Source organism: Anser anser, assembly GCF_964211835.1.
Source record: "Anser anser genome assembly, chromosome: Z".
Taxonomy (NCBI): domain Eukaryota; kingdom Metazoa; phylum Chordata; class Aves; order Anseriformes; family Anatidae; genus Anser; species Anser anser.
This window is the reverse complement of record NC_139723.1, coordinates 76,165,625-76,178,145: the sequence shown is the minus strand read 5'-3', so window position 1 is coordinate 76,178,145 and position 12,521 is coordinate 76,165,625. Positions and strand designations below refer to the sequence as shown.

The window sequence follows — 12,521 nt, the reverse complement described above, 5'->3', positions numbered from 1 at the left end:
AGGTCGTGCAGTCTCCCTCCTTGGAGATCTTCAAAAGCCACCTGGACATGGTCCTAAATAACCTGCTCTAGGTGGATCTGCTTGAGCAGGGAGTTGGACTAGATGACCCTTCCAACCTCAGATGTTCTGTGATTCTATGTAAATCAAACAGGCACTTGAAAACCATCAAAAAATACCAATTTACTCTGATGAAGCTCTAACCTAACTATAATGGAAACACCACAAGACTTTGTGGATATGTTTTATCACCTCAGATATTCTAAAATGCAATCCTGTGATCCCTGCCTGACACCAAATACAGCCATTTACACCAGTGCAAATCAAACAGGCATCATTTTACATCCATGCTACACCAACTACATTAATAAACCAGGCACACAGCAGTAGAAAATCAGGTTCTCAGTGACTGTTAATCAAAAGAGAGAGGTCAGGTATTCAGCCAGAGTATAAATTCCCCTCAACACACCTAACAATAATAAAAATGAAACAGATTAACGCACCTCCATTTATCTTTTCTCTGTTTCCATTTAGGGATGCAAGGAACGTTTCAACCTGTTGTGCTTTTCTAAACATGCTCTGTTCAACAAAAGATTTACTGTCAACTGTCTATGTCTTCAGTATAACAATACAGTAACCAAACAATTGCAAATTTGATTACTGCAGGATAACAGAATGGGTATGACTTGGCTACTGGATCACCAAAAGAGGCCACTATAGAGAGCTGCAATATCCTTTTCTACATGACTTGGCTTCTGGATCTGACAGGAGACATTAATTGGAACAGACACCTTCCTGGCCAAAGAAGCCAAAATTGGATTAGTAGAAGTAGGTCCTAGAACTTGCTGAAATTCAGAATTCCTATGGGATTTTTAATGGGAAACACTCATATTTTACTTTTCCATCTGCTTCAGAGTTTGAATTTTTGATATTTCCTGCAACGGTCTTCCTCAATAAATGTTTTTAGGAAATTCTGAAGCAACCTTAGTAAAGAACTGTGTTTGGATGAGTGCGGAAAGATTTTATTCGGGCTCTCTTGTTGTTAGATACTTACATACAGACAACATGATGCAGATGCTGCATTCACTTCAGAGAGCAGCCTACTGGCAGAATAAAGGGATATAATTTCCCCAAAAAACTTACAAACCACCAAGTTGAAGATGTCTTTTGAAATCAGGTTTATCCTTGTAAATTACGTCCAGCAAAGTACTGCTGCAGGTAGGAGATGGTGTACAACTTACATGGCATTTTGACCTTTTTGACTGCACCCTCACAGCTCAGCTGGAAAGAGTATCTTCAGAACAGCTGTGACAGGTTCAGCAATAACAAACTGGTTTTCACAAGTGGGGAAAGAGAACATTTTTCCTTCCTGTCTGGTTTTACAAGGCAGGTGTGAGAATCAACCACAGAACCTGCATGAAGCACATAGTACTATAAAAGAATTGCATGAGCACATCAGCTGGTGGCTTCCTGCAGCAGAGAAGTAGGCAAGAAAACACAGACAGGCTGTGCTCGAGCATCTGTTCATACACAGGATAGCCAAACTGTGAGCCAAATCCTTAGATGCCAGATTCCCTCTATTAAAATAGTGTGTTTTGAGAAGCTGTGGGTGTGAAGGGAGGTAGTGGCACATTCAGCACTATTTCCAACTGATGCAGGGCTCCTTATGGGATGACTGTGATCAGCATAATTTAAAGCAATTCCTGTGTTGCCTTAAACCACTGGAGGCTATTCCCCGTTCTGTTCAGGCCACAGTTTGAGAACAGAAAAGAGTTTCGGGGCTGATGTCCTTCTTGCCTTCCTCCACTATATCCAGTGGGGAATGTTTTCTTCTCTTAGACATTTCCATAGGAAATCTTGTCAATCATACAACAAAAGACTGGAATATTGTAAGAGATGGATGGGAATATAATATGAAATGACAGATAATTCAATGATGTCACACTCAACACTCAGTTTCTTTACTGCAATCCCTTCCTGGCAAAAGCCCTTGCATCACTTTGCATCAATGGGGTGACATTCACTTGCCAGCTGTGCCATGGAATCACAACCTACAGGGTTAAGCACAGGAAGGCACCATGTTACAGCCTCAGAGATAACATGCACAGCTCCTGAAAGGAGGCTGGGGGAAAATCCTTCCAACGCCCAAAAGAGCCCCGTCAAGAAAGAAAAAGAAACAACAACAAAAAATCCCAGCACCATGGCACCAGCTTGCTTTGATCCATTCCCAGTCTTTGGTGGAGGGAAAAAAAAAAAAGAAAGAGTCAAATGGAAAAAATGAGGCAATCTCAGAGCTAGTAGATGCACATCGGTAAAGTGAGCAGCTGTAATTTTTTTCAAAAAGAAAGAAAGAGCCTGAGAAAATTATTTGTATCCCTTTACGACACCAGTGAGGGTCATTAAATTGTTAGGAGTTTTTTAAACTGAGTAAGACCTCAAGGGTCGATGCAGAAAAAATTCAGACTGGCAAAGTATGTGAGCCAGTCCTAAAGGTATTTATAGTTTCATATGGATATTTTCCTCTTATATTAGAGTGGAATAGGCACTGGTCCTTATTCTGCACCCAACAAATAACTGACTTTTTTTTTTGTCTCTGAAAGCTGGAATTCTACATGAACTCTTACCTTCGTAAGTTCTGTTGCGTGTTTGCTGAACAATTTTTTCCCCATCTTTCTTACTGAAACCAAACTTCAAGACTTCCTGTAAAGCTAGAGCATAAAGAAGAATAGCATCATGGAATCCTTCCACAAACATGTTCACCTAAAAAAAAAAAAAAAAGAAGAAAAAAAGCAATGGTAATTGACATGTGAAAAAACATCTTCACAATTGAATTAACTGGAGGGAATCTCCAAATTAACTAAAACTAGCAGTTTAGAGAATTATGATGTCAACTGCAGGTATATGAAGGAATGTCTCTTGAAGAAAAAGCAGGGGAACAATGGTAGCTTTTGATGCATTTTTGAAACCAGCTAACCACTATCTGCTATTCTGAACATTCAAATCACACTTCAATGTTGTGTCTGAATAGTTTTGCAGATAGGGAGAGAAATGTGCTGATCCCAGTTCCCATGGCCAGCTCCACAAATTCTGCAGCTGACCACTTGAGATTCTGTAAGGTGCTGAGCATCCTCATCCCACATCCCCGAGAATGTCCCCCTCCCTCTGTACAGAGGTCTTAGCACCTCGCAGGATTGGGAAGCACGTTCTGCCATGATTGTTTTGGAGAGCACAACTAGTGGATTTGCTTGTTTAATGATTACCACTTCCATTTCTGGCCCCTGTTCAGCTGAGCATCTCTCTGCTAGCAAATGAGCAAAGCAGGAAACTGCTTACCCTCTACAGTAATGTGTTCTCTGGAACTGCCAGCAGAAGTTTCCTATCCTTTGTTTTTTTTTCAGTAAGCGACATGAACTGAATGAAATGTTGCTTTCTAACCCTAATATAAAGTGATAGCGCTGCAAACCAGCTCTGTCTCCCACAAGTCAACAGAAGCAATATGCAGCTTCTGGTCTGCATCACTGTGAGTAACAACAGTTAAAAGCAGAGTGCTGCAGGAATATTTGAGGTTTGTACACAGGAGCCTGCCGTGCTTCGGTTATGAAGAAATGAATTATTATTAGCCGACACACATGGCTTGAGCAGCACAGGTATGCTTGTTTTGTAAGCAGCAACTCACATCTCAGTCAATGCATCCTGGCTCGGTGAACAGTAATTCAGAATGAATTATCTTTTCAGCTGGAAGAATTATGTTCCCATTCACTCACAGCTTCACTACAACGGAAAAGTTCCTGATTTACTAGAACTAGCAAAGGCATAACACAGATTACACAACATTATGGGGTCTCTTATTGCCATTTCCAATGAACAGCACATTTTTGTAAATATTCTCCTGGACAGAAACGTTATTTAGCTTCTCCTCCATTACAGTGTACCTAAAGAATTAAAAATGTTGGTAAATAAAGTGCTGTTCAAACTCTCACAGCTTTAGTTGGACGTTACAAAAAGTTGAAAGATAAAAACATGTAGACAGTTAAGTAAATAACCACTCCACCGATAAAAAGTATTACATAGCTGATTGGCTGAGCTGAACTAACCAACTCCTGGTAATGCAATTACATGCAAGACATTCCTTCACTCTTAAACCAGTTGCCAACAGTAAGGAGAATTTCAGAATTATTTACTGATAATACAAAAGTTTACATTTCTCTGACATTTAAAATTGGACTTTTAGATAAGTCCAAACTATGTTTCACTAAGAAAATGCACCGCAAGTACAGGGGAAAAAACGACAGAAGGCACAGAGCAGCTCAGCTCAGCCTTACAGCCAAGGACCAAAAGGCAGCTGCAGTTATTTTGACCTAAAGAGAATGGACGAAAGAAAAGGTGTAAGTCTGGCTTTTGGTGGAATATCAAGAGCTGATGGACAGAGTGCACACAAGGACAGGCTTTGCCAGCATGGGGCTTAATTTTTCAGGATTAAAAAACAAAAAACACAAAGCTCGACAACTGCTTTATGTGGCAGCGTTAGAGTCCAAGTAGACAGTGGATGATCAAACATGTCCTTTCTGGATGTGACACTCACTCTCTTCAGAGAGAAATGAGTCTCTCTAGCTGCCTTACCTCCCTGCTGGCTGATTTACAGACTGTGGCTGGCATCAGTTGCAAGGAAAGCTATTTGTCACTTCCTTCGTCCATGGCGAAGACCTCTCAGTGTAACAGAGAAACCTTCAAATCCATTTTGTCAGCTAACTTGCTCGATCCGAAATTCACCCATACAACCGGCCTGGAAACAAACCTTCTTGCAGAGGCTGTGGACTTGCCAGATGAGCCCTGGCAAAACTCACTTGGCGGTCTGGGAGGTTATCACTGCAGCCACCTATCTTACCTCTTGGCCACAAGCCCTGACATTACAGAGGAAAAGCTACACTGGGAAATCATCACAAGATGATTGTGCCACCTCTCAATTCCTCCTGCACAAAACCCCATCATTTTATCTTACGTTGTCAAGGAATGTGAAACTGGTAATCTATGCCATTTATTTTCCTAAAAGAATGCAAGTTACTAATTAGAGCTGGAAAGCACTCCCCAGCCAAGCTTCATGTTGGACACTGGCTACTTTTCACATTATTCCAGTGACATTTTCAAGCGCAAGTTCTTGAAACGAGATACAGAATACCACGAAGGGCATAAAATTTTGTTCCCTATCATCTTTTTTGATCATTTAGAAGTTGTCATGGTTCTACAAAGAGAACGGGCTCTAACCTAGAAGGGATACAATATTTGAGATGGGAGAAATCTTACAAAGCTAAATAACAGCTCCAGATACTTTTTAAGGGCTTGCTGTTTCTTTGTTCTATTTGTTCAGATCTCACTCAGGTTCATTTTGCAGCCCTGTTGCCTTTGACTAAAATTGCCTCCAACAGATACTCTGAATAAAGACTGCAAAGTCTGTGCCAGATTGTCATCTGATACCACTCCTGACTTACTGGAACAGTGTCCCAAGTACTGCATAGTCCCAGGATTGTCCATTCTGGACAATAACTGAAATTTCTGACCATGTGTACCTTGTTGTTAAGAAGGCTTTTCTTTATTATTCTCTTTTCTCTCTCTCTCTCTCTCTCTTTTTCTTTTTTTTTTTTTCAAACATAGCTTCTGTTCTACATTTATTCTAAATCTTGGCTACCAGAAATGATGAAACGGACTGACACTGAATTTTCCTCAACATGATTTTTATACTTTTTGGCCTGTATTTATTTGGTTTGTAGAATATCTGACAGTAACAGAACCATAGAGTGGCTGGGGTTGGAAGAGACCTTAAAGACCACCTAATTCCAGCCCCCTGCCATGGGCAGGGACACCTCCCACCAGCCCAGGTTGCCCAAAGCCCCATCCAGCCTGGCCTTGAGCACTGCCAGGGATGGGGCATCCACAGCTTCTCTGGGCAGCCTGTGCCAGGGCCTCACCACCCTTGGAGTGAATTTCTTCCTTGTTTCTAATCTAAATCTACCCTTTTTTAGTTTAAAACTAAACTGACCCCTTGTCCTATCACTCCACTTCCTGACAAAGAGACAAGAACAAATACTTACAAAAAACAACCAAACAAAAAACCACTACCCAAACCTTCCTTCTCCTTCCCTGCAAGAAATATACAACCACGAGCAAAAGGGTTATAAAGGGCTAGAAGTAATATACATTCCATGAATGTGTCAAATAAGGACCAGAATAATTGGGATGACACCTTTACAGGTTGCTTGAAGGCCTCCATGGTAACTAATAATGCGTGGTTCAACATTAGACAGGTCTCAGGACAAAACTACTCCGATTATAAAAGATAGTGAAGACCTACTTAATCTTGTAGGTAACTAACAGTTCTCTTAGTTGAGCTCTAATAAAAAGTAGATTTTTTTTTACAGTGGTATTTTTCATTTTGGCTTATGCTGTTTTTCTAATTAGAGCTGAGATCCAAATGCCACAATTATAATTTGCACATCAGATCTGTTACCATGTTGCTGGCTGTGACCTCTCCTGCACAGCAGAGCCACCCCACCACTGTGGGTCCTTAAGCAATGAAAGTGGCAGTAAAGAAGTTGCCAGGTTTGCTGAGCTTCTTTGGAGGCTGCAGTACAAATATGTGCAAGGCCCCATCAAGATATATTCCCAATTACTTACAAGCCCCATTCAAGGTACAATATGAGAACTACATAACTGGATAAGTATACAACTGCCTCTTATTTTTCTACCTTTCTACTCTAATTAACCATCTTCCATCAGAAAAAGGAACTCTCCGTGGAAATCACATGAATAAATTTTACACATTTCAAAGTTATGGTTCCCCAAGCAGCTATAGTGTGACCACACTTTTCATATATACCAAGGTGTTAACAGCATACACAGCAATGCAAAATACTACCGACGTGGAAGACAGCCAAGCTACAGCTATGCAGGACCCATAATTTTCCATATCCTGCCCACTGACTGTTAAGTAAGGTTATTCTCTTCCATCTGGAGCTGCCCAGCTCTGAATCACAGCAATTACAGCAATTCATACCACTTCAGTGCAAGGTGAGGAGGATCGTCATTACTTTCTCTCTACTGCAAAAGCAAACAGCTAATGTTCCCCCAAATGGGTGCCTGAATCTACTTCCCAGTACACCCGCAGGGCCTTTCAAGTTGTCAAACCACAGTCCCAGGCAGAAGCAGTGAAGACTCTGGTGGAATTGTATGAGGTGTATCCAGACTTTTTGCAAAAACTTCACCAATTTACATATTTGATGTGGATTTAAGAGTTTGTGCTAAAGCTCTGGTGTGCTAATGCATGCAGAGTCCACTGATAGAATAGAACACAGAATCATAGAGTCATTTAGGTTGGAAAAGACATCTAAGATCATCAAGTCCAACTGTTAACTCATATTTCACTCTCTTTCAGGTTTGTCCACGGAGATGCAACTTTAACCAATCAGGTTTGGAAGTCTGGTGCTATAATCACCTGAAGCTCATCTAACCTCAGGACTATGAATACTACAAGTGAACACTCATGAGGTTTAGCAATGCTGTGTTATGCTACAAAACTACAGTATGACAGTAAAAATATGGCAACAAAGTTCAAATAAAGAAACTATATTTCCAGTATATATACACCATGATGCATTTCAAACAAATCTCATGCCAAGTTGATTCATATGCTTCACATGACTACGAACTTCTGTGGCACAGCAACACATTATATTTTCAGTAGATTTTCTCCTACCATCTCATTTTGTTTTCACATGTCCCAGTAGTCTTCTTCTAAGCAGTTGTAACTTAACTCTCAGTTCTCTCTTTTTAATCCTTCTTTAACAAGGCAATTATAATTACTGTTCTTTCTTTATTAGCTTTTCCAAGAATCCCTCATGCTGTCAACTTTTTAACATCCATTTCTGGATGCGTACCTTTGGTTTCCTCTGTTGAATGACTCACTATCCAGCAACACACTTTTCAAGTAATTTTGGAACAAGGACTTCTATCTTTTATACCATTTGCTGATGTCATATGCTTTCTTTCAAACATTGTTGCTGCTGTTGTCACTGTTACAAGTACTCCTTTATGTCTGTGGGATGCCCAGTGGGCCCTCAGCAGTTCCTTGATGAGTTGCTATACTCTTGCTCTGAGCTGCACAAGCCCAGAATAAGGTGTTCATGATCTCCATACAGTAGGTAATAGGAAGATAAAATTGATGTGGTCTTAAGAACTATTTTTTTTAAATAAAAAGGTTAAAATATGATTGTTGCAGTCATTTCTGATAAACTTTTGGTTTGATTAAACTCACCAAGAAACTCTGGATGAAACTGAGATGTAGACTGAGAATTTGAAGACGACAGAAAAGTATCTGTAAGTATCTGAGCATTATCAGCAAATATGGCAAATGCATTTGAAACCAGCAACGCTCTGCCCAGTGTCAGCTTTGCAGTAGTCCTGCCACCAGATAGCATACTGCGTGTTACCACCATACCATAATTGCGTGGCAGATGTGATTTCTGCATCTGTGAAGCAGAAACTAAAAGAGTTCTAAATCCTGTCTATGGATAACCACTACTCCCATGCATCTGGATTGGGATTTCAAGGACTCCTAAGTACATAACAAATGCAAAGCCACAGGATTCACTCACAGCCAGCTGTTGTAAACGGCATGTCTTGGTACCTACAGATGCATGACCTGACCTGTTCCCACTGAGACCGTATCACTGTGAAACCAGTCCAGCAACTGGAAGGGAGGAGAAAGCTGTAAAACAGTTAATTAAAGCTGTATGTTTAAATAGCTACATCCTAAAAATACAGCCTGTTCTCATGGGCAGCCAGACCAGTTCCCTACTGGAACTGGACCTTAGTGGTTCAAAGAAACAGGAAGAGAAAGAGAAAAATAACAGAAATAACATGCCTCCTCCAGAGAAGGCCATTTCCTCAATACTTAATTCACAACTGAGAAGAATATATGGCGTTACGCCAAACTCTGGGCAATGCAGATGCAACCAAGGACAGCCTCTCAATGTATTCACTGATCCCAACTCTGTGAAAATACATAAATACATAAGCTGGCACCTGCTCAAGAACACGTTAGACCAGAGCTCAGGACTTGGTTTTCCAAATGACAAATGGCCATCCCAAGCCTCATTTGTTATCTGTGGCTGGATCCCACATCACTTCTTAGAAAAAGGGGTTGAGCATTCCTAAATATACGGAGACATCACATAATAATAAATCATTGTGCATATTCTATAGAGATTTATTCAAATGCTGTTGCACTTCTCAATGAAGCATCAATTTAATCTTTCACAAGGAGACAGTGTACATGTGGAAACCCATACAAGGCTTGTGATATAGGGGAGCATGTGATTTTATTATAGAATTCTGCAAAGTGAGGCTTATGCTCTGTTTTAAAATTGAAGGTTAAAAATACAGCTGTGACAAATTATTAGCACTGCAACTGAATGAGACATCTCTTCCTTTTAACCTTAAGAAGGCTTTTTCCAACAAGGCTGCCTGCTCTTCTCCATCTCCTCGCTGGTAGTTACTGGTACAACAGTGATACTGAGTGCGGTGGCAATGGAGACGTGAGCCTCCATCTGAGGCCCTGCACATGACATGGCATGGGCCCTGCAAACTACAGGAGTTTGAGGTCAAAGTGTAAGTCAAGAGAGAAGGTGTATAGGTGGAAAAACAGGGAGGTGATTACGCCTGAGAGATAGCAGCAGTCACGGCACATCTGCTGCCCACCTCCACCATGAAAGAGACTGCAAGCACCTGAAGGACAAGATATTCAGAAAGCTTCTGCTTCTGAATCATGCTTCTGCTCATGCCTGTATCACCTGCATCTTTGCTCAGCCTCTGGAGAAAGGGGAAGAAACCTCTTCTAGGGCCCAGTTCCTCCCCACCCAAATCACTAGCTGGGGCTGGCTTGCTGTGCCACAGATTTTCATCCCTGGCAGCTGTCTGCAACAGTCGTGTAAAGGAGAGAAGCAAGCAGGACATGCTGCAGGCTGTCAAGGGTAGGAGATCCTCTGCAATGGGGCTTACCAGCGATGCTTTGCTCTACAGGAGCACATGCAGCTCCCCAGAAGATGGCAGCAAGGGGAGGTGCACAGTCAGGAGACCAAACAGGGCTCCTCTCCTGGAAGTGCCTTCTGCATGATTTGGACACAAAGACATCCTGCCGAGGCTAAGCCATTCTCTTTCAGGATAAGGTCATGCATTTATTTGTCTGCTTACACTGTTCAGCCATGCAGCTGACCCAACTGATACCCAAGCTGATGTGCACCCCCGGCATTATCACCCTTGCTCCACCCAGACAAGAGGACGCCTACTCCAACAGGACTGAAATAATGCCTGCAACAAATACAGTGACAAACTCCCACCCACTTCAAAGCCAGATGCAGAGCAGAAGCTAGCCCTTTGTTCAATAAAAAGATCTGCTGAAATAAAAAAAATAATGAAAACAAAAAGAAATTAACAACCAGTGTCTGGGATTTACTTAAAAAAGCTGCTAATTTCACGGAGTTCAGGGATTTTGTCAGTGAAGGTTATTTTCTTGCTAGGGAAAGAAAACAAACCACAAAACCATCTCTGCTGGTCTTGTACCTCCTCCCCATTCTTCATGCTCTCTTCCTTGTTTTTTTTTAATACCCCATTCTTGAAAAACTGGTAGATTTACTCACTGTCATCCAGCCAGGGCAGCCACAAGCTGCTCTTTTGTTTCAGCCATGAACTGAAGGAGAGACCTATTCAGTGCTAGACTGCAGGGGAGCCGCGCTGTAAAACAGTGGCTTGGACACGACGCAGCACAGCTGATGAGCAAGTGCATGGAGGAGCCCCACCACCACGCTGCTTGTGAGAGCTGCCTGTTGTTTGCTTATTTATTGCTTGCAACCCTCTTGTATGATTATCTAGGAAACGGCTCTAAACCCCTAGTGCCTGCTGCCAACAGGCAGCTTTCCAAACATAACCAAAACCCGCTCCTTCCATTAAACAGATACGGGAGTCTCCACCTTAGCAGATTAGAGACTCACCCACAATCAGCTCATGTAAAGGGGCTCTCACAGTTGCTGATTTGCACCAACTTTGGACCAGACCCCACCGTCTGACATCTGACTCCCCACAGACCTCCAACAGCATGGCCAAAGCACAGGGAAGTGAGGGGGAACTGCCCTGGTCCAGGCAAGGGGAACATCTCTGGAGCAAGATTTCCCCCCTGCAAGCCTGTACGGGCTGCATTCCTGGCTCTATCAAACACGCTCACTGGTTTCTTCAGCAAGTTGGAACCAAGCACTTTAATCCTCTGTGTTTTGGCTTCTGTATTGTGTTTTAATGCTGGTCTCAAAGGAGTGCAATTGCCACAGCTAAGCAGCAGCGCTGCTTTGTACCAGAATTGAACTACCTAGAGAATAAATATGTGGGGGAATTTTTCCTTTGCATGTACTTTACAAACAAAATATTCACATATTTAATTTAGCTTGAAGGACTCCAAGCCACCGATCAAGGCAACAGGCAGAATGAGAGCATGTATTAATGTGTTCCTTGAACCTCACCATATTCATAACTCTCTACGTAAATAACTAGTACGAAGGATCTCTAGCACAAAGAATTGTATTACCTCTGCTTAACTACTGAAGGGACCTTTACTATAAAAGGTATCGCTGTCAATTAAAAATAAACAGCAGACATTTTTAGGATTTCCTGCCTTCTAACAAACTACTTAGTCATTCATGTGATGAGTTACAAAACTATTTTCAGAAGTTGTACTTCTAGTCACAGAGGCAAAACAAGAGAGATATTAAGTTATTCTTTTCATCTGAACACACAGAAATTAAAACGTGCTTGTTTTAAACAGACTTTAAGGCCCCCATTGGCAGTCTGATGATAACCTGTTCTATAGTTGGAATGAATGCTTACGTTTTAAGTTAGCATTTTATGCAACAGTTGGGACATTTTAATTGCAGATGAACATCTAGTAACCAAAAAACCACACTGGTACTTTCATTAGATATAAAGTTTTAAATGTCAGCAAGTAAGCTTGTTTTTCAAGTAGGAACATATTTCAGTTTTCAGGATGACAGAGTCACTTATCCAAAAAAATCAGTTCCACTTGCTAAAATAAGCTAACTGGTTTAAATTTATGCAGGGCTAGGACAAACAGGAAGGGCATTTTCTGTTAAATGTTTATCTTTGTGCAATTGTTTTGGGTTCTGGATTTCTAACTTTATCACCAAACCACAAAAAAATCATGGAAATATTTTATTTTGTATGCAACAAACTCCCAAGATCACATCAGTTCTCATGCAAAACTAAGGCAAAAATCACTAAATCACTGTTGTGAAAACTCGCATGTTCAAACTGAATTTACCTGTGCTATGTTTTAGCTTGTGAATAGGTACTATAAAGGTGGGCTGGTGAAACCTTTGACAGAATAAAAAGCATCACAGGGTTATCATAAGCATTTGCTCACAGAGCTATGGAAGGACAATGGCATTTCTGCTTTGCAGCAGGTTAGTAAA

The 12,521-nt window shown here is 41.3% G+C and overlaps 1 protein-coding gene across 3 annotated transcripts in view; it reads right to left on the bottom strand.

Annotated features, from left to right (window-relative positions):
- Positions 1–12,521, bottom strand: part of NPR3 (natriuretic peptide receptor 3) — a 48,600-nt gene that overhangs the window by 15,507 nt on the left and 20,572 nt on the right. For all 3 annotated transcript variants that reach the window (XM_083816276.1, XM_083816275.1, XM_083816277.1), the window contains one exon: positions 2,622–2,757. In XM_083816276.1, coding sequence (XP_083672402.1) covers positions 2,622–2,757 — 136 coding nt within the window. The remainder of the gene's footprint in view (positions 1–2,621; positions 2,758–12,521) is intronic.